General features: G+C 49.2%; 1 protein-coding gene across 2 annotated transcripts; it reads right to left on the bottom strand.

The window, feature by feature from the left end:
* Nucleotides 1-20: 20 nt before the first annotated feature.
* LOC117671250 (polyunsaturated fatty acid lipoxygenase ALOX15B-like) lies at nt 21-21,181 on the bottom strand. 2 transcript variants are annotated; one of them, XM_034427075.3, is made up of 14 exons: nt 20,966-21,181; nt 16,834-17,038; nt 16,184-16,265; nt 11,356-11,478; nt 10,000-10,103; nt 9,396-9,568; nt 9,086-9,229; nt 8,434-8,631; nt 8,175-8,261; nt 7,726-7,895; nt 5,658-5,779; nt 5,045-5,145; nt 3,105-3,275; nt 21-335 (listed from the first exon to the last, which is right to left on the bottom strand). In XM_034427075.3, exons 1-14 carry the CDS (start codon nt 21,110-21,112, stop codon nt 120-122), a joined length of 2,043 nt encoding a protein of 680 aa, XP_034282966.2. In that variant the 5' UTR covers nt 21,113-21,181; the 3' UTR covers nt 21-119. The 2 variants fall into 2 exon arrangements, with proteins under 2 accessions (XP_034282966.2, XP_087747756.1); XM_087891630.1 differs by lacking the exon at nt 20,966-21,181 and adding an exon at nt 20,227-20,454.
* Between the last annotated feature and the right edge of the window lie 1,122 nt (nt 21,182-22,303).

The raw sequence follows: 22,303 nt of genomic DNA, 5'->3' as shown, positions 1-22,303 counted from the left end.
ATATTTTTCTAACACATTTTTGTATCCATTAACACAATATAGAAACTTGAAGCTCCCTGCCTGCTAATATTCTGATGGCTTAAATTTTTCCAGAGAAAGGAGCCATTTAAGTCTTCCGTTCAAATGCTGACACTGTTCTCTATCTCAGCGGGATCGAGGTATTTGTAAGCAACGAGAAGAGGCGCATCCTGTTTGATGAGACACTTCTTGGCGAGGGATTTATTCCTCTTCTTAATTTCCTTGGAAATCTTGCCCAGGTGGGCTTGGAAGGCTGCAATGAGGTTGATGGGGTCCCTCTCGGTGAAATGATGGTGGGGGTACTGACCCAAGGGAATCTGTAGGAGGAGGGAGGGAGGGAGAAGAAGGAGAAGGAGAGGGGAAAGGAGAAGAAGAAGGGATGGGGGCGGAGAAGGAAGACGAAAAAGAAAAGAAGGAATGGAGGGGGAAGAGATGGAGAAGGAAAAGGAGATGGGATGGGATGGAGGGGGAGGAAGGAGGAGAAGACGAGGAGGAAGGAGGAAGGAGAAGTAGTAGAAGGGAAGGGAAAAGAGAAGAAGAAGGGATGGGGAGGAGAAGGAAGATGAAAAAGAAACAAAGGGATGGAGGAGATGGAAAAGGAAAAGGAGATGGGATGGAGGAGGAGGAGAAAAAGGAAGAGGAGGAGGAGGAAGGAAGAGAAGGGAAGGGAAAAGGAGAAGAAGAAGGGATGGGGTGGAGAAGGAAGACGAAAAAGAAAAGATGAAGGGATGGAGATAGAAGAGATAGAGAAGGAAAAGGAGATGGGATGGAGGAGGAGGAGAAAGAAGGAGGAGGGAGGAGGAGGAGAAGGAGGAGGAGGAAGGAGGAGAAGGGGAAGGGAAAAGGAGAAGAAGGGATGGGAGGAGAAGGAAGATGAAGAAGAAAAGAAGGGACAGAGGGAGGAAATGGAGAAGGAAAAGGAGATGGGATGGAAGAGGAGGAGCAAAAGGAGGAGGAGAAAGAAAAAGAAAAGGGATGGAGAAGGAAGAAAAGAAGGAAGAAGGAATGGAGGAAAAGGAAAAGGAGAAGAAGTAGTTTGAGAAGGAAATGGAGATGGAATGGAGAAGGAGGAGGAGAGAAAAAGAAAAGAAGAAGGGATGGAGGAGAAGGAAAAGGAGATGGGTGGAGGAGGAGGAGAAAAAGAAGAAGGGGGAGAAGGAGATGGGATGGAGGAAGGAAGCAGGAAGAGGAAGAAAGGAGAAGGGAGAAGACAGGTGAGGAGGGGAAGGAGGAAAAGAAATGGAGAAGATAGACAAGGAGGCGGAAAAGTAGACAGGGAAGGAGGAGAAGATAGTTGAGGAGGAGAAGGGTAAGAAGGGATGGAGAAGACAGAGCCAGGGAAGGAAAAGGGACAGACAAGGAGGAGGAGGAGGAGGAGAAATTATTCACCTAATGAAGTTCTTTCCTTGAGTCACCAAAAATGCCATTCAGGCCATGGAGACCACCTTTGGAGACCATCTCCAAACTAAAGTATCTCAGACAGGTGGTTCCCCAACCTCCCATGATCTATCTACTCTTATAATTCAGTCATTTTTTTCCCCAGATATTCCTATAACCTCGATATTCCATATATTCCATATTCTGGGATGAACCTTCAAGACAGCTATCCTACTTCCCTTCCCAACATCCCATCCCCCATGTCTTCCTAACCCAACTCCACGTTACATATTAACGGGCCTTATCACTGGGTCATCCACTTGTGAAGGATCTCCACTACCTTTCCTTTGCCCGTCGTTGATAGCAGGGGTCACCAAACCTGGCCACTTTGAGACGTGTGGACTTCAACTCCCAGAATCCCACAGATCATCTATAATGACGTCCGGGCGGGTGGGCGGAGCCTCCCACTGGTTTTACTACCGGTTCGCAAGAACCAGACCGAACCGGGGCCAACACACCACTGCAATGCTTCTTCCAAGTTGCTACAGTATGTAAAGTCCACCTCTGGTGGTGAGCAATCTTGAAGACCAGTCAACCTTGCAAACTAGAAGGTCGACAAGTCCGGGAGTAAAACTCCAGATTCCTCAGAATTCATTTTGAGGTGTGTTCCTAAAATACGTCCTTGCTTATAGATGAGAACCCAACCATCACATCAGATAGGGGTTCCCATTTATCCTATTCCTGATTGGTCATGCTTAGCGTCTGTTGTGGAACTGTCAGCGGCCTGTGCAGCTAGTAGCTGATTCAGACAGCGAGGAGGCTGGTGTGGTGCTGCGCCAGCAGCCTGTGCAGCTGGCACTCGAGTCGAACAATGAGGAGGCTGGAGAAGATGTGGTGCCGGAGGCGGGGATTCAGCCAGGGCCTTCAGAACCTCCAGAAGCTCCCTTAAGTGAAGAGGACGAAGAGGAGGAGCCTCTTCTTGATACACGGGCGCGCAGAGCTGCCAAAAGGTAGGAGTGGCTCCTCAGGAGGAGGTCTCCTCGAGAGTAAGACTTGGGGCTAATTGGCCATTCCCTTAGCCTATTTAAGGAGGAACACCGACTGAAGCAATTTGCAGGGAACAACTTCGTTCACATACCTTCGTGTCTTGTCTTGCTTATCGTATCAGCTTCCTGCAAATTGCTTCCTGGCATTCTGCCAACCACAGTAAGCTTTCAGTTATGATTCTTTGAATTCTTGGCGGCTGTTAATGCAGTTAATTAACAGCCATTGTTGTAAAAAAAAAACTGGTTTATTTAGTAAACTAAGAACTTTGAACGGACTTTGTGTGGGCTGCGTTCTTTGGGGTCCGTAGCTTGGGCAGAACAGCATCAGGCATCTCACCTGATCGGACAGGCACCAAACGTTGAGTGAGATAGATGGTTGGGTCCACCAGCTTCATAGCTGCCGTGAGTGTTTAGTCTTTATCTTGTCATTGTCATTCAAGTAGAGACCCTAGATCTTCTTAGAAGACCTTCTTAGTAGTCTTCTTAGAGGACCATTGCATGGCCTACCTGGAAGCATCTCCCTAAGGGTCCTTAGCAAGGTGTTCCACCACTCTGGAAGTCAACCCCATGTCCATGAAGCACCAGGGAGGTGGAGCCTTACCGTTTTCAGACCAACTTGAGATCTTCTGGAGATCTTGAGATCAGTAGGGTAGATGCACTCACCATGTCTCCTGTCGGGGCACTGAGAAGCCACAGAGTGCTGAGGATGCTGGCCGTCGTGTTGATCTCTGGAATGGTCTCCTTGTAGCTCTTCAGACTCGCCTGGCCTTTGGTTTTCGGGGGAGGCTCCCTCATGGAGGAAGGGAAGTTCGGCATCCAGGCGCCGACTTCAAACTGCAATCCAACAATCCAAGAATCAACCCACTGTCGCAACTTCACTCGCTAAATCAGGGACGTCAAAGTCAAGGCCCATGCGTGGGATCCAGAATGCTTAGACCTGGCCCGCGGGGACCATCCTGGAGACAACGAAGGACTGATCCGCGGGGCCTCTGCCAGCGAAAACGGCGCTCAGGAGGACCATGCGTAGCCCTTCCAGGCTCCGTTTTTGGCCGCAACGGCCTCCTGAAGTCCTCTGCCAGCATCCCAGCACCCCAGCATCCCAGCGTCCCGTCCCCCCCGGCTCCATTTTTGCCGGCAGAGGGCTGGCGAAACAAACTATAAGCGAAACAAAAGGAAAAATGATTCCTCTTTTGCCATTGGACCGTGGAAGAAGGGGCAGGAAAGGAGAAAGGGAAAGTGGAAAGGCAAAGAAAAAGAAAGGAAGATGGGAAGAGAGCAAAGAAGGAAAGAGGAGAAGGAAGAGGGAAGGAAAAAGAAGAAAAGGAAGGAAGGAAGGAAGGAAGGAAGGAAGGAAGGAAGGAAGAAGGAAGGAAGGAAGGAAGGAAGGAAGGAAGGATGCAAAGGAAGGAAGGAAGGATGCAAAGGAAGGAAGGAAGGATGCAAAGGAAGGAAAGAAGGAAGGAAGGATGCAAAGGAAGGATGGGAAGGAAGGAAGGATGCGAAGGAAGGAAGGATGCAAAGGAAGGAAGGAAGGAAGGATGCAAAGGAAGGAAAGAAGGAAGGATGCAAAGGAAGGAAAGAAGGAAGGAAGGAAGGAAGGAAGGATGCAAAGGAAGGAAGGAAGGAAGGATGCAAAGGAAGGAAAGAAGGAAGGAAGGATAAAGGAAGGAAGGAAGGATGCGAAGGAAGGAAGGATGCGAAGAAAGGAAGGAAGGATGCGAAGGAAGGAAGGAAGGAAGGATGCAAAGGAAGGAAAGAAGGAAGGAAGGATGCAAAGGAAGGAAGGAAGGATGCGAAGGAAGGAAGGATGCGAAGAAAGGAAGGAAGGATGCAAAGGAAGGAAAGAAGGAAGGAAGGATGCAAAGGAAGGAAAGAAGGAAGGATGCAAAGGAAGGAAGGATGCAAAGGAAGGAAAGAAGGAAGGAAGGATGCAAAGGAAGGAAGGATGCAAAGGAAGGAAGGAAGGAGGGAGGGATGCAAAGGAAGGAAAGAAGGAAGGAAGGATGCAAAGGAAGGAAGGATGCAAAGGAAGGAAGGAAGGAGGGAGGGATGCAAAGGAAGGAAGGAAGGATGCAAAGGAAGGAAGGATGCAAAGGAAGGAAGGAAGGAAGGAAGGAAAGAAGGAAGGAAGGTTGCAAAGGAAGGAAGGTTATAATGAGAGGGAGGGACGGTCTGAGGGAAGTTCTGCCTTAGCACTTGGCCACCACAGGTGCCCCCAACACGAGTGATGTCAAGCTGGCCACGCCCCCCCATCCCCCCCCCGAGGTCAAACACAACCCTGATGTTGCCCTCAATGAACTCGAAAGCATCGGAAGGCAGGACAAGAAACAATGGACGGAAACTAATCACGGAGAGAAGCAACCTAGCAGGAGAAATTTCCCGACAGTGAGAACAATTCACCAGTGGAACAGCTTGCCACTAGAAGTCGTGGGTGCTCCCTCATTGGAGGTTTTTAAGAAGAGGCTGGACAGCCAGCTGTCCGAAAATGGTATAGGTTCTCCTACTTGAGCAAGGAGCTAGATTAGAAGACCTTCAAGGGCTCCTTCCAGCTCTGTTCTGATTGATTGGGTTTAGCAACTCGCCAAGACATGCGCTCTTACTACCTGTCCACTGTTCACAGCAGCATGCTGGGCTGAGCAGGTATAAATCACCATGGTCAGGAATTTTTTGACTTCTTTCACGGTGCTGAATGAAGAAGGGATGCCTGGGAAAAGAAAACGAGAAATACGCATCAATTATCAATAACAATCGTCCAGTAAGGTATATAAGTGTCAACTCGCAAAGCATTTCTAGTCTGCTCCCGAGTTGCCATGGGCAGCAAGCGGGGAGCACATTCCACGCATACCTTCTTCCCCACATTGGATCTCAGGTTACCAAAGCCGGTTTGTGAGGCGTGTTTCTACAGCCCGCAAGAGTGCCTCATTGGAGAATGTGATTTATGACACAGACTGAGAGAAGGGGGGAAACTGGGTTAAAGTTGAGCCGTAAATTACATGTGGCAGAGTAGACCTTATTGGAGTAGATGCCGACATGTTGCTCCTAATAAATAACTGGATTTGTTTTGAAACTTGGCTCGAGACTCATGAGTTAATTAGAGCATCTGTTGGAACCTTGACAATAAGGACAGCTAAAGCAGGTGAAATGTTAAACAAACGCTGCAACTACTCAGAATTTATAGTGGCACCAGACGCTCAATGAGAAATGCCTGGTCCTTACCGGAAGTTTTCCGAGCCAGGAAACCTTTCTGAAAAATCTCGTAGATCCAGCCCTGCAGCTCACGATCTTTCTGGATGGAACAATCCGCCTTATAATATAAATCAACCATGCTGGAGACGAAGCTGAGAAGGAGAACCAAAGAGGAAACATGAATTCTGCAGGAATGATTTAAGATCCTCCAATCTTGGTGTCAAGGTTAGGATTGGGAATGAACCCCATAATTACCAAAAGATATGGTCAAGGTCATTGCCTAAGGAACAACAAGATAAATGGAGGAAGCCGAAGTTAAAGAGAATGTGAGGCTGATGCAATGAGAATGAATCAGCATTGGTGCAATGAGAATGAATCGGGTAAGACTGCTGCAATGAGAGTGAATCAGAGTCTCTTTAAGACTCTGAACGGGGTCCACGCAAGTCTTTTACCCCTTTAAGAGGTGTTTATAAATTTCAGCCCGGAGAGGGCGTATTCTCTCTCCTTGTGTCCGGTATTCTTTGCAGAATCCTCTGTGTGTTGTGTTTTGCTCCTGGTTGTCTCCTAATAGCAGTCACACACTCTGACACCTGGCCTGCAGAAGATCAAGGATTCCAAAATCCTTCAACATCCAACCCAATAACAATAGGGGAGGTCCTTAGTGCTCTCTGAACCTTGGTTGTTGTTTTTTTCCAGATGTTTCGTGACCCAACTAGATAACATCATCAGTGATAGAAGGGAGTGGGGTTTGCACAGTAGAGAAGAGGAGGAGGAGAATAGAAGGAGAAGGAGAAGGAGAAGGAGAAGGAGAAGGAGAAGGAGAAGGAGAAGGAGAAGGAGAAGGAGAAGGAGAAGGAGAAGGAGAAGGAGAAGGAGAAGGAGAAGGAGAAGGAGGGGAAGGTAGACTGTGGGGTCCTTGGTGAGCTTGGTTGTTTTCTTGAAGATGTTTCGTGACCCAACTAGATAACATCATCAGTGCTAGAAGGGAGTGGGGTTTGCAGAGTAGAGAGGAGGAGGAGGAGGAGAAGAAGGAGGAGGAGGAGGAGGAGGAGGAGGAGGAGGAGGAGGTGGAGGAGGAGGACAAGGACAAGGACAAGGACAAGGACAAGGACAAGGACAAGGAGACGGAGAAGGAGAAGGAGAAGGAGATGGAGATGGAGACGGAAAAGGAGAAGGACAAGGAGAAGGACAAGGACAAGGACAAGGAGATGGAGAAGGAGAAGGAGAAGGAGATGGAGACGGAAAAGGAGATGGAGAAGGACAAGGACAAGGAGATGGAGAAGGAGAAGGAGAAGGAGACGGAGACGGAGACGGAGACGGAGACGGAGAAGGAGAAGGAGACGGAGACGGAGACGGAGAAGGAGAAGGAGAAGGAGAAGGAGAAGGAGATGGAGAAGGACAAGGACAAGGACAAGGACAAGGACAAGGAGAAGGAGACGGACTAGGGAACGTCATCAGTGCTAGAAGGAAATGTGGCTTGTGGACAGGAGTAATGAGAAGGGGAGGGAGAGGAGGAGGAGCAGGAGGAGCAGGAGGAGGAGTTTCATCTCCTCACCAGCAATCAACATTCAGATAATCAGAGTTTAATGCCAAGATTAATTCTACGCCAACGATCAAGCAGTAGACAATATCCCAATAATGGCGTTACCTTCTTGGGTCATGAAACATCTGCAAGAAAACAACCAAGCTCAGAGAGCACATAAGGCTCTACAATCCTCCAGCTGCTATCCTCCTCCTCCTCTTCCTCCTCCTCCTCCTCCTCCTCTTTTTCTTCCTTTTCCTCTTCCTTTTCTCTTTCTCCTCTACTCTGCAAACCCCATTCTCTTCTAACATTGATGATGTTACCTAGTTGGGTCATGAAACATTTGCAAGGAAATAACCACACTAAGAGAGCACCACAAAGCCATGTGGGTAGGTGAGGGGAGGACAAGGTTCAAACCCAGAGGAGATCAGAGACACGGGTGAAAGAAACCTCCAAGTGAAGCACCTCAACAGTAGCCTTCAGACAACAAGCTTCAGTTCTCAGAGCTGCAAGGCTCCTGAGGGATAGACCTGATAGACCAGGGAAAGTGCCCAACCAGAATCCCCCTTGACTGACCTCTCTACAGCTGCCCAGATCTTCAGGCCATCATCTCTGTAGTGATAGTTGGGCAAGGAAGACATTCCACGAGCCTTGATGTCTTCTGGGAGACAAAGGGAGGAATATGTGGTGGACGCCATCCCCTTCTGCAGCAGCTGGACCAAACCCTCAAACCCAGTGCCAGTTGCCTAGAAGGAGAACAAGAACAAGAAGCCCAGTTGTCAGATGGACATCTTATGGACACCATGAAGACATCAAACCCAATGCCAGTTGCCTAGAAGGAGAAGAGGAAGAGGGAACCCCAGTTGTCAGAAGGACATCCCATGGACATCATGAAGACCTCAAACCCAATGCCAGTTACCTAGAAGGAGAAAGAGAAGAGGAAGAGGGAACCCCAGTTGTCAGGTGGACATCCCATGGACATCCCCGAAAACCCATCTCCTCTGATGAACTGAAGACCACCTTACCCTATCGAAGACTCCGCCTTTGGCAGCCAGAAGAGTCCTTGCCAAGGTGTTGATGTGAAGAGTGAAGCGGGTGTGAGGGATCAGAAGCTACCAAAGAAAAGATCAAGAGAAGAAGCATTTTCTTCACTAATATCTTCTCATCTTCTCAAAGCCATACCAACCCCTGAAAATTATGGGATGGCCTGGAAGGTGGCTCGAATGAACCAAGAGTTGGACCAAAGCCCATGATTTCTACCAGGGTTGAAAAATGAAGGCCTACCTTGTAGAGAGGATGGCACATCGGAAGTTGGCGGAGAGTCGCCATGGTGAACACTTCCGCCAGCAGGTGCGTCCGGAGCAGGTGGGTGAGCGCCTGGTGGATGTGGAAGTCCGAATTGCGCACCCAGGTCTTGGCCAGGATCCAGTCCCATTCCGGATCGTTGGGCAGGAAGATGGGAGATGGGGAAGACTGGCTGAGCTGGGAAAAAGAACAGAAGTCAATCTATTGGGTGGATGGATGGATGGATGGATGGATGGATGGATGGATGGATGGATGGATGGATGATTGAATGACTGGATGGATGACTGGATGGATGGATGGATAGATGGATGGATGGATGGATGGACAGATGGATTACTGAATGACTGGATGAATGGATGGATGGATGGATGGATGGATGGATGGATGGATGATTGAATGACTGGATGGATGGATGGATGGATGGATGGATGGATGGATGGATGGATGGAGGGATGGAGGGATGGAGGGATGGATGCTTGAATGACTGGATGGATGGATGGATGGATGGATGGGCAGATGGATGATTGAATGACCGGATGGATGGATGGATGGATGGATGGATGACTGGATGGATGATGGATGGATGGATGGATGGATGGATGGATGGATGGATGGATGAGAGACATCTTACCTGGATGGCCAGGGGCATGAGATGTCCTTCAGAGGACAAGTGTAGCAAACACAATGGAGCTGCTATATGCTGAAGACGTCCATTATTCAACCCTGGAGAAAGGCCTTCCAAGATGTGGTAGTCCACCAGGAAGATCCTTTGCTTCTGGGGAGAACCAAGAAGAAGAAACTCAGACATGGAAGTGAGGAGAAGTAGGGCGATCAAATGGCTTCCTTTCCAGGAAGACTGTGTGTGTGTGTGTGTGTGTGTGTTTGTGTGTGTGTGTCTCCCAAGAAGGTCCCCTGAAAGCATGAAGTACCACCGTCCTTACATTCAGCTCCTCCTTCAGGGTGGTGGAGTCACCCAGCGATCTGGCGACCATCTCTTGGGTCACGGGAAAATTAGACGGGATCTTGGTACATAACCGGATGACGGTTGGGTTCAGCCCATTTAAGAATTGATAGGCGAAGAATTCGTCCCTCTTCCAGTATTCCGTGACATGTTCTGGAACAAGGAATACAGAGTAACTGAGTTGGGAGGGACCTCAGAGGACTTCATCCAACCCTCAGCTCATGCAGGAAACCCTTTTGCAATTCAGACAAATGGTTGTCCAATTTTTTTTTGGGGATAACCTCCCGTGATGCCACCAGATCCACAACATCTGGTGGCAAGCTTCTTCCACTGATTAATTGCCCTCACTGTCAGGAAGTTTCTCGTTAATTCCAGGTTGGTTCTCTCCTTGATTTGTTTCCATCCGTTGCTTCTTCTCCTACCTTCAGGTGCTTTGGAGAAAAGTTGACCCCTTCTGCTCTGTGACAGACCCTCAAATATTGGAAGGCCGCCGTCATGTCCCCCCTAGTCCTTCTCTTCATTAGAAATTAGCAGAAGGAGGATCTGTCAGGTGCCACTTCTAATGAGCATCCCGTTGTCATTACCTGACATCTCGGTCTTGTTAAACCAGAAAACCTTCTTGATGTCCTCCAGGTTCTCCCAGGATTCTTGGCGATCCGAATAGCCCTTCAGCTTGAGTTCCACCGCTCTGAGACAAATAGAAAAGCAGGATTGGGTAGGTCAGACATGCCTCCTACGGTACCTGATGAGGTTACCTACTCCTACTCCTCCTCCTCTTCCCCTTCCTCCTCCTCCTCCTTGCAAACCCCCCTCGCTCTACTACTGGTGATGTTTCCTAATCGGGTCCTGAAACGTCTACAGGGAAACCACTAAGTTCAAAGATCACCAAGGCCCCTGGAGTCCTCCTCCTCCCCCCTCCTCCTCCTTGCAAACCCCACTCCCTTCTAGCACTGATGACATTCCCTAGTTGGGTCAAGAAGCGTCTGTAGGGAATGTCCCAAGTTCAGAGACCACCAAGTACCACCACAGCTCAACCCTGAGCTACAAATATTCTCTTCTATTGATACCCCTAAAGACCGTCCTTGCTTAGACAGACCAAGGTTTTTCGGTGCCCCCGAACCAATGGTGGGTTCCTCCCGGTTCGGCCCGGTTCGGCCGAGCCGGTAGCGGTGACAATATGACGTCACCGAACCAGTCTCTTTGTTCGGGAGCTGGGCCCACCGCCCCCCATCCGCATTATTCTTACCTTTTATTTGGTCCCACCCCCAATCTATTGCTGCCTCCCGAGTCCCAGCTGATCGGCTAGAAGGAAAACAACTGTTTAAACTCTTGCCGCGGGGCTTCAAAGGGCCGCCCTACAGCTGATCAGTGTTAAAAGCCAGTGTGGTGGTAGACCGGTGCCTCCAAAAACGAATGAGTAGACCGGTGCCTCCAAAAACGAATGAGTAGACCGGTGCCTCCAAAAACGAATGAGTAGACAGGTGCCTCCAAAAACGAATGAATAGACCGGTGCCTCCAAAAACGAATGAATAGACCGGTGCCTCCAAAAACGAATGAGTAGACCGGTGCCTCCAAAAATGAATGAGTAGACCGGTGCCTCCAAAAACGAATGAGTAGACCGGTGCCTCCAAAAACAAATGAGTAGACCGATGCCTCCAAAAACAAATGAGTAGACCGGTGCCTCCAAAAACAAATGAGTAGACCGGTGCCTCCAAAAACTAATGAGTAGACCAGTACAGCTCTGCAAGCAATTAAAAGCCTGGTAGACCAGTACCTCTGCTAAATCCTAAAGAATTGTCACATGACCATCAAGCCATGCCCACAAAATAAGCCACGCCCAACCAGACAAGACAATCAGTTTAAAATACCTTCATTTCAAAATAAAGTTCGTTAGACATCGAAAACGAGCGAGGTTCTTTTGAATCCTTCACGAAACCTACTTGCGTTTTGCGTTTTCCTGGAAGATGGCCGCTTTGATGCAGGAAAATTTGACGTTGGTCTCCAGCTCCTCCATCGTCTTGACGTCCAGGCAGTACGGCACTCCCGGAGCAAACTCCTTCCACCTAAAGCAGCCAATGTTAGTTGTTATGGAGAACCAGAGGATTCCAAGGAGTAGGGCAAAAAATCAAGATGGTGGCCATCTTGCCCTGCCCCGTTTTAACATACAACCTTTGATGGCACAATTAAGGTGTTTTGAGCGGTGTTATTTGGACGCCTCTCTGTAGAACTAACATTTCACAAGAGATTTTTCTGAGATTATGTTGTGCAGCCTGCGGAGCTGACAGCGGAGTCAGACAGTGAGGAGGCTGGGGAGGAACATGGGCCAGTCCTGGAGTCTGGGGAAGGCCCAGACGAGGGCTCTGTGTCGGAGGCAGAGATGGGGCCGGGGCCATCTGGGAGTGATGCACAGACTCCGGAGCCCCCAGAGTCGGACAGCAGAGAGGCAGAGGAACAGGAGGAGCCTGTTCCTAGTGCGTGCATGCGCACAGCTGCCAAAAGGCAAGAGCGGCTAAAGCAAAAGGGACGACTCAGGAGTAAAACCAGGTGATGATTGGCCCCTCCCATAAGGCTTAAAAGAGAAACAAAGGCACTTGGGCCTTTTTGCAGGAAAGCAACGTTGCTAACTCTGTTTCCAGTCGGCATCTCTTGTTTGTTTCTGAACTTCGTGGGGCTTTGCCAAGTAAGGCCTTTGGCAGGGTGTCAAAGAAGATGAAGGTTGGTGATTATCCCAAAGGACTTCTTCCGAAGGACTTCTTTGGCAACTAATTGGGACTCAGCTGGGAATGAAGGTAATTCTCAGCTGTTACAATAAAATAGGTGTCAGCACGTCAAGATGCATTTATCCTAGTGCTGACATAAGAAGGAGAATGCAGGCATCTGCAACGGGACGGTTGCCTTTCACCTACTTATTTCCCCTGGAGATAATGTCCCCTAGGAGATGGATGGGAGGGGGGAAATTCTTTGAATTGGAGCAGTAGATTAGGGGTGAATGATTGGGAAGATGGCCAATGAATGCAGAGGAGTGGGGGAAGGAAGAGGAGGGGTTTTGGGGCAGCACGTCAGTGCCGGCTGCAACGAGTCAGTGTAAAAAGTACTGTGCTTAATAAAACGGAAATTTGTTTTATAAAAGACTTTGTTTGCAATGCAATTTATTTGAAGACAGCCTGAAAACCTGACAATAGGTTTTTGGGGGGAACTAATTGTGCATTGTAATGAGGAAGCCTAGGTCACAACAGATTATTTTCCCATTTCTTTCCTTAAAAAGTTCTTTTTCGGAACATTTTTCCTCTTGTGTCAACTGTTAAGGTTTTTTTCTTTTAGAGTATCTTGGAGCTGCGACATGAAAAAAAACCCAACTATACCGCAATAAGAAAGGGGGGGGATTCTGGGCAAACACAATCACCCAAAGGAAGAATATTTTTTTTCCGCCTGAAAAATATTTCGGAAAATGGCACCTCCGATTTCGCTGCTTACAAGCAGGATAAATCTGATAAATCTTAACCAATCCCAAATGTATAAGATTTATAAATCCCTGTTTACAAGTAGGTTAAAGTAGGCTATGTAACTATCTACAGACCCCTCACATCCTGGACATAAAATTGTTTCAGCTTCTACCCTTAAAACGATGCTATAGAGCAGGGCACACCAGAACAACTAGCACAACAACAGAACACAACAGAACACAAGGACAGATTTTTTTCCCGAATGCCATCGCTCTGCTAAACAACTAATTGTCATACTAATCGTCAAACTATTTCCAAAGACTGTATTACTATTATTCTTTTCATCCTCCCTATTACCTATCTCCTTTTCGACTTACGACTATAGCTTTGTTGCTTGTATCTTTACGATTTATATTGTTTTATTTAGTTCCCTAGTATCCTGTTTCCCCCCAAAATAAGACGTCCCCTGATAATAAGCCCAATCGGGCTTTTGAGCGCATGGCAATAAGGCCAAGCGCTTATTTCAGGGTTCAAAAAAAATATAAGACAGGGTCTTATTTTCGGGGAAACACGGTATATGATTTTTGCTGATTGCTTATTTAGTATCCTCCGACGATCACTGAGTGTTGTATCTTAAGATTCATGTTGAATGTACCCGTGTTTCCCTGAAAATAAGACCTGGTCTTATTTCCTTTTGGGTCCCAAAATAAGTACTATGTTCTGTCCCCGTCCCACACGCACACACACCAACAGACGTTCAAGAGTTAAAGACCAAACCAGCCGGCAAAATCCTTTTCTTTATGATAACGGAACTTGGCAACAACCTAGTGGCTGCCTACCAAGAGTTTATTACTTACGAAGAGGAGAGATAACTTCTCCCCACATCTGGTACATCAAAAGAAACAGCTCAATAATTACAGAGTCAATCAAGTCCAGAGATAATCCAGCAAAGTCTATAACAAAAGTCCGGCAATGCAGAATGGCATGGAAGCTTTCAGCTTTGTTCGTCACAAGGTTTGACTGGCCACCACGCTCCCTTTTATACCTTGTGGGGTGTGGTCCAGTGACTCAGCCTAATCTCGGGCACGCCTTTTCTTCTGTTGCACGCGCGTATCTCTGCGACTCTGGCGTGGATCCAGCCAAGACTCATTACCCTCATCACTGACCATCTGTGGCTGCTTGGACGTGCTTGGCCCCGGCCCTATCTCTTGCCCTTCGGCGGACACCGAAGGCATTGCCAGAGAGGAGGGTCCTGGAGAGGGAGGCCTTGCCAACTCCTCTCCTTCACTCTCAGAGTCCTCTCCTGCCGATGACAAAGGCTCAGGTAATGGAGCCACAACACACTAGGTCAGTGATAGCTAACATTTTTGCCATCGCGTGCCAAAAAATCCCACTGGAAGTTGGCAAACGGGCCATTTCCGTCCTCCGGAGAGCCTCCAAGGGGTGGTGGGGAAAGCCGTTTTTGCCCTCCCGGGCTCCTACAAAGGCTCTGGAACCTGGGGAAAGTGAAAAACGGGACTTCCCCACCACCACCACCACCCCCCAGGTCCTCCGGAGGTAGGAAACAGTCTGTTTCCCTACTTCCGGTGGGCCCAGAAGGCCTGAAAATCAGCTGGCCAGAGCGTGCATGCGCACCAGAGCTGAGCTCGCATGCCCACCGATATGGCTACGCGTGCCACAGGTTCACCATCATGGCACTAGGTCTTATTTTCGGAGAAACACAATTTCAGAATGATCGGCCCAGCTGGGCGCCCCACCTCCTGGCGTGCACACAAGAGTCAGCAAGCATGCAAGGACCGACGGAATTTGACAGCAGCTGCAGCCTGCCGATCCCTTTGTCGGCGCAGAGCAGAAGGCATGGAGCGGAAGGCAGGCAATCCCGTCACGCGGAGCGGAAGGCAGGCGATTCCGACACAAAACAAGAGACTTGAAGATGACCCTCCTGCGGCCAGCCGCTACTCTGGCTCACTGTCGCTCAGCTTTCCCATGGCCCACATGGCACGTCCGGTTCGCCTGCCTTCCCCCGCGCCTCTGCTTCTGTCTTGTTCTGACCCAGCTCTCCAAACACGACAAACCCTCTACAGCTGAAGCAATTATTCCTTTATTAGGAGCGCCAGCAGCCCCGGCAAAAAGTTTCTCTCTCACCGCAGGCTAACAAGTCCGCCCGGCAGGGAGATAATTAGTTGTCTGCCACATCTATTCATCTCCACCCCCTGCCTTTTATCCCCAGAGCTAGGGTGGGGCTTCACTAGCAGCAGTGGCTCTTCTGTCCCGAGGACCGACCCATAGATTTCCACTGCTCTCCTCTCCTCTGCTTTCTGAGCATCTGCGCATCAGACACTGGGCCCAGCTGTTCCTCCTCCTCCTCATCAGCCACCTCCAGACCTGGGGGCTGTTGACTGTCCATCTGAGGGCTGACAGGCGGCCCAGCCTCCACCTCTGTCTCTCTCTCTCTGACAGCTCCATTCCCTCTTCCCCCTCGGAGCTCTCAGGTTGCCTTGATGCTGACTCCCACACCACCTCCTCATCTGATCCAGCTGCTGGAGGGGCCAGCGGACAACAGGACACAATATGTCTGCTGCCAATGTCGCTGCGCGAAGATGAGCTACCCACAGCTGCCCGCCGCTTCGGTCCACCACCACTCGGTTTTCCCGTGGCCCACACAGCATGTCCTGATCGCCTGCCTCCACCCCTCCCCCCATGTCTCTGCTTCCTCCTGCTGCTTGCACAGATACTCAACTCACCTGTGCTGTGCAGGCTGCCCCCAGACACCATGCATTGGCCCATGCATGCTTGTTGCCTGCTATGCTGGCCACGTTCAACCCCCTTCACTAGGGCTCACTTTGGGGTAGGGCTTATATTAGGTGCATGTGTGTAAATTGGGCTAGGGCTTATTTTCGGGGTAGATCCTATTTTGGGAAAACACGGTATTTATGAGGACTATGATCGTGATTGATCACTTGTAGCTTTTATGTAGACTGAGAGCTTATGCACCGACGACAAATTCCTTGTGCATCCAATCACACTTGGCCAATAAAGAATTATAATTCTAATTCTAAATCAGAATCTGGGAAGGCCATTTTTATGTCATCGGACATTAGATACGCCACGCATACACAAAGGGAAGCCTTCCTTGCTTTTCTGAGATCCGGGATTCAAACTAGCAGTGTCCGAGGGCCCCTTGTTGGTCAAAAAAGTCAATATGGCGACCATGGCCAAGAATGCCAACTCTTTCTTACAGTGTTGAGAGTTTCAATCTTGATTTTTGGGGGGACCAGTCCCCTTCCCCGTGGATACCTCAGGGCAGCCCCTAAATTGCACCCACCTGTAGATACCCTGTTTTTGCTGAAGCTCTTCCTTCCGATGTTGTTGTAACCTCGGCAGGTGATCCATGGCTGGTGTCTTCGCTGCGGGGAGAGCAACCAAGTCGGAGGTTAGCCAGAGGAACCAGCTGCCTCCTAAAGAGATCCCTCAGAGTAGATCCTGGACCTGTGAGTTGGCCAATTACTCACCCGGTAACAATACTCTGTTCAAGTCTCTGCTCCTGCACATCTCTTAGTCTGATTGCCCCAGCTTGTAGCGGACATAATGGCCACCTCCCCCACCACTGGGTCAAAGAGCTGCCTCCGACTGTTCGAGGAACTTGCCTGTTCCTCTTTAGTCTTCTGAGGCACCTCTCTCTCTCCCCCGTCCGTACAAGATGGTTCCGGTCTAAAGACCTTCTCAAGAGCGGTTTGTCTGCCTAGGTTTTCGTGAAGCTCGATGGAGCTGAAATCATTACCCTGACAGATTCGCTTAGAGAATCCAGGCAAGAGAGGTCATAAAATGGAGCCGACCTCACTGAACAAATGTCTTGTTTAGCCACAGAAATGTTGGGCTCAATGGCGGCCATACGGCAAGGATTACCTTTGCTGAGTGTAGATGGGAACCTGAAGGTGGCAACTTCCCCTCTTCCCCTTGAGTAGACCTACTTACCAGTTCCTTCTCTGAGCTCTAGTGGCCCGGAGTCCTCTATCCACTGGTAGCAAGGGAAGTTGTAGGACACCTCCTCAGCCGACGTCACCACGACAAAATTACAATACCAGCTGTCTGATTTATCTTTGCTCAAAGCCTCTTTTTGGAGACGGAGGAGAATGATCTCTCCTAGGTGGTGTTCACAAGTGATTTTGTATTCGGTCTCCTGCCATTGATAGAAACATCCAGAAAGGCACCGTGGAAAATAAAAGAGAGCTTCATAAGTCTGAAGAACCTCAACAGGTTCTGTAGAGGACTTTCTTGCCGGTTCTACTCACCCTTCCATTCTCTGCTAAGCCTGGAAAATTTGGATGTGGGAGGGGAAACCACCAATTTTGGTTGTGGTGAGGAGAAATTAAGGGGCGGGTGATGTATCCTTCAATTATTTTGGAAGTGTTTTCCAACTCTGGAAGCTTTAAGAAGAGTGGACTTCAACTCCCAAATTTCTCACACTTTTAGAATAACAGAGTTGGAAGGAGCAGTGGTGGAATTCAATTTTTTTTTAAGTACCAGTTCTGTGGGCGTGCCTTGGTGGGCGTGGTGTGCCTTGGTGGGCGTAGCTTGGTGGGCATGGCACGGAAAGGATACTGCAAAATCCCCATTCCCTCCCCACTCCAGGGGAAGGATACTGCAAAAATCCCCATTCCCTCCCCACTCCAGGGGAAGGATACTGCAAAATCCCCATTCCCTCCCCACTCCAGGGGAAGGATACTGCAAAAATCCCCATTCCCTCCCGACTCCAGGGGAAGGATACTGCAAAATCCCCATTCCCTCCCCACTCCACGGGAAGGATACTGCAAAAATCCCCATTCCCTCCCCACTCCAGGGGAAGGATACTGCAAAATCCCCATTCCCTCCCCACTCCAGGAGTAGGATACTGCAAAATCCCCATTCCCTCCCCCACTCCAGGGTAAGGATACTGCAAAATCCCCATCCCTCCCCACTCCAGGGGAAGGATACTGCAAAAATCCCCATTCCCTCCCGTCTCCTAGGGGAAGGATATTGCAAAATCTCCATTCCCACCCCACTCCAAGGGAAGGATACTGCAAAATCCCCATTCCCTCCCAACTCCAGGGGAAGGATACTGCAAAAATCCCCATTCCCTCCCGGCTCCTGGGGGAAGGATATTGCAAAATCTCCATTCCCTCCCCACTCCAAGGGAAGGATACTGCAAAATCCCCATTCCCTCCCCCACTCCAGGGGAAGGATACTGCAAAATCCCCATTCCCTCCCCACTCCAGGAGTAGGATACTGCAAAATCCCCATTCCCTCCCGACTCCAGGGGAAAACTACTGCAAAATCCCCATTCCCTCCGGACTCCAGGGGAAGGATACTACAAAAATCCCCATTCCCTCCCCACTCCTGGGGGAAGGATATTGCAAAATCCCCATTCCCTCCCCACTCTAGGGGAAGGATACTGCAAAATCCCCATTCCCTCCCCCACTCCAGGGGAAGGATACTGCAAAATCCCCATTCCCTCCCCACTCCAGGAGTAGGATACTGCAAAATCCCCATTCCCTCCCGACTCCAGGGGAAAACTACTGCAAAATCCCCATTCCCTCCGGACTCCAGGGGAAGGATACTACAAAAATCCCCATTCCCTCCCCACTCCTGGGGGAAGGATACTGCAAAATCCCCATTCCCTCCCGACTCCAGGGGAAAGAAACTGCAAAATCCCCATTCTCTTCCCACTCCAGGGGAAGGATATTGCAAAATCCCCATTCCCTCCCCACTCCAGGGGAAGGATATTGCAAAACCCCCATTCCCTCCCCACTCTAGGGGAAGGATACTGCAAAATCCCCATTCCCTCCCGACTCCAGGGGAAAGATACTGCAAAATCCCCATTCTCTTCCCACTCCAGGGGAAGGATACTGCAAAATCCCCATTCTCTTCCCACTCCAGGAGTAGGATACTGCAAAATCCCCATTTCCTCCCCACTCCAGGGAAAGGATACTGCAAAAATCCCCATTCCCTCCCGTCTCCTAGGGGAAGGATATTGCAAAATCTCCATTCCCACCCCACTCCAAGGGAAGGATACTGCAAAATCCCCATTCCCTCCCAACTCCAGGGGAAGGATACTGCAAAAATCCCCATTCCCTCCCCACTCCAAGGGAAGGATACTGCAAAATCCCCATTCCCTCCCCCACTCCAGGGGAAGGATACTGCAAAATCCCCATTCCCGCCCCACTCCAGGAGTAGGATACTGCAAAATCCCCATTCCCTCCCGACTCCAGGGGAAAACTACTGCAAAATCCCCATTCCCTCCTGACTCCAGGGGAAGGATACTGCAAAATCCCCATTCCCTCCCGACTCCAGGGGAAGGATACTACAAAAATCCCCATTCCCTCCCCACTCCTGGGGGAAGGATATTGCAAAATTCCCATTCCCTCCCCACTCCAGGGGTAGGATACTGCAAAAATCCCCATTCCCTCCCAACTCCAGGGGAAAGATACTGCAAAATCCCCATTCTCTCCCCACTCCAGGTGAAGAATACTGCAAAATCCCCATTCCCTCCCCACTCCAGGGGAAGGATACTGCAAAAATCCCCATTCCCTCCCGACTCCAGGGGAAGGATACTGCAAAATCCCCATTCCCTCCTGACTCCAGGGGAAGGATACTGCAAAATCCCCATTCCCTCCCGACTCCAGGGGAAGGATACCACAAAATCCCCATTCCCTCTCGTCTCCTGGGGGAAAGATATTGCAAAATCCCCATATCCACCCCACTCCGGGGCCAGCCAGAGGTGGTATTTGCCGGTTCTCCGAACTACTCAAAATTTCCGCTACAGGTTCTCCCGAACCTGTTAGAACCTGCTGAATAGCACCTCTGCCTTGGAGGTCTTGTAGTCCGACCCCCTGTTCAAAGAGAAGACATTATATCATTTCAGATAAATGCTTGTTCGGTCTCTTCTTAAAAACCTCCCGTTTGGAAGCACATACAACCTTTGTGTTGGAACCCCACAGTGTTGTGCAATCAGGAACAAACACAAACATTCAAAAGACTGTTTTTTCCAACAAGGCAAAGCAAACACCGTTTGCAAGTCCGCCTCCTCCAAGGCGAGAAGAGCCAAATTTCGCAACGTGGAAATGATCGGCAGAAACCGACTTTTGGTCATAATTCAGCTTCACTTCAGAAGTGAAGAAAGAAAGAAAGAAAGAAAGAAAGAAAGAAAGAAAGAAAGAAAGAAAGAAAGAAAGAAAGAAAGAAAGAAAGAAAGAAAGAAAGAAAGAAAGAAAGAAAGAAAGAAAGACAGACCACGTCTTGTTAACTTGGCCACCAAAATACTCTCCCCAACCACGGTTAAAGGACCTGTCCACATCATGTCCCCACTGACTCATTTCCAAGTCTACCTACGTTCGATTTTAGCCGGATTACAAATCCACCTTTCGGCCCGCGCAAACCAGGAGGCCAGCAATGGTGAAGTCACAAACTGGATCCCTGGGAGATCCCTCCCCAACGGTGGCTGGCAAGGATCTCCGAAGCCGCCTTGACTTCTTCTGCAGGAGAGGGGCCACCACCAGATCTACCCAGAGGCAGAATGGAAAAAGCAGAGCCATCTTTTGCAATCGATCAGGGAGTTCCAGGGAGTTTAATTTACTGCTGAGTAGGCATGCAGAGGCTTGCAAGATTAACGTGGGAGGAATCTGTTGGAATTCTTCAATTAAGCGTGCTGTTGCAAGGAATAGGCCAAGGCCAGTGGAGTGGAGTGGAATGGAATGGAATGGAATGGAATGGAATGGAATGGAATAGAATAGAATAGAATAGAATAGAATAGAATAGAATAGAATAGAATAGAATAGAATAGAATAGAATAGAATAGAATAGAATAGAATAGAATAGAAAATATGGAGTGGAGTGGAGTGGAGTGGAGTGGAGTGGAGTGGAGTGGAATGGAATGGAATAGAATAGAATAGAATAGAATAGAATAGAATAGAATAGAATAGAATAGAATAGAATAGAATAGAATAGAATAGAATAGAATAGAATACCCTCCCCTTCTCTCCCTCTCTCCTTCCCTCCCTGCAGCCCTCCAAGGTACAAAGGGAGAAGGTCTAACTTTTGAAGGCATCTAGGGTAGGATCCGTCAACTCACCATGCCTCGGCAGAAACGACGACTCCGGGCGTCCAGATTGGTTTTCGGACTCTCGCCTTCAGTGCCCACCAAGGTGAGGGAAATTAAATCCAAGGTACCCGAATCGCAATTGTTGCCCGTCGCCACCCGCACATTGTATGCGGCCATGATGGCAATCAACCTTCTGCAGGATGCGCTTCGGTCCTCAAGTATGGAGACTATAATACGTGTCGGACTTTCCCTGCTTATAAGACCATCGTTCTCCCAGGCCAGCCCCACCCCGTGGCCCAGTCTCCTCCCCACCCATCCTGGAGATGACAACTGTCAGATCAACGTTTCTTGGAATGACAGGAACAGGAACACAAATTCTGAAGAAAGAGGAACTTCATTTGCATCGGTGACAATGACAGCTCGTTAGGGGTGAAGGGAGGACGGCTCCTCAAAATCCCCCCCCCGCCCAATATGGCACCCACTTAAAGGAAGGGTTGGCATATCCGAGCCACAAAAATCCAGCTGGACGCCCCATCCCTAGATGTTTGAACAGCCAAAAAAAGTTGTTCTGTCCCCCCCACCTCACATAGGCAGACACACGAGAAAAAGACGTCTACGGTAATTTATTTTTACAAGCCGACCTGAATCCCTTTGGCAGATGAAAATTCTGGCAGCTACTTTCCGAATGCCTGCCAAGTTTCTTATCACCTCTAGAAACAGGAGTCAGCGTATCTGTAGTCTGTTGCTGGGGCAACCAAGAGTTCAAAGAGTAGACAGAAGTCATTCACAAAGTCCAAGCCTTAATTCCGAAAAATATCCCATCCGAAGCTCACGATATGCAGTGTTTGTCCGTCACAGAGCCTGCAGAGTAAATCCACCCACTTTTATCCCCTGTGGGGCATGGCTCAGTGACTCAGAAATCCCTCTTCCTTTGCTGCACACGCCTCTCCCTCCGACGCTGCCTGGGATCAATCCAAGATTGATCTTCATCACTCCCTATTAGTGGGTGCCCCAACATGCTTTCCTCCTGGCCTTCAGCTGGAACCTGAGGCATTGCCAGAAAGGAGGGTCCTGGAGAGGGAGGCCTTGTCAGTTCCTCCCCATCACTTTCAGAGTCATCTTCCTCCGTGAGGACAGGCTCGGGAGCCGGAGTCACAACAAAGGTAATTTGGAGATATTGCAGGGATTTGAACTATTCAAAAGTCTGGAAGATAATGGGTATGGTAGGCTCCCATTTTGATGTTATATGGAGAAGACTTCCTGTTCTTCTTCTTCAGTTTTTTTCCCTACGCACTTAGCTGATTTTATTATACTGGAAAACAGGTTCTCACCTACATGAAGCTGGGTAGAATGGAAATAGGTCAAATA

Source organism: Pantherophis guttatus, chromosome 4, assembly GCF_059756535.1.
Source record: "Pantherophis guttatus breed Tessera chromosome 4, ASM5975653v1, whole genome shotgun sequence".
Classification (NCBI taxonomy): Eukaryota; Metazoa; Chordata; class Lepidosauria; order Squamata; family Colubridae; genus Pantherophis; species Pantherophis guttatus.
The sequence above is the reverse complement of the archived record's forward strand: the minus strand, read 5'-3'. Positions and strand labels throughout refer to the sequence as shown.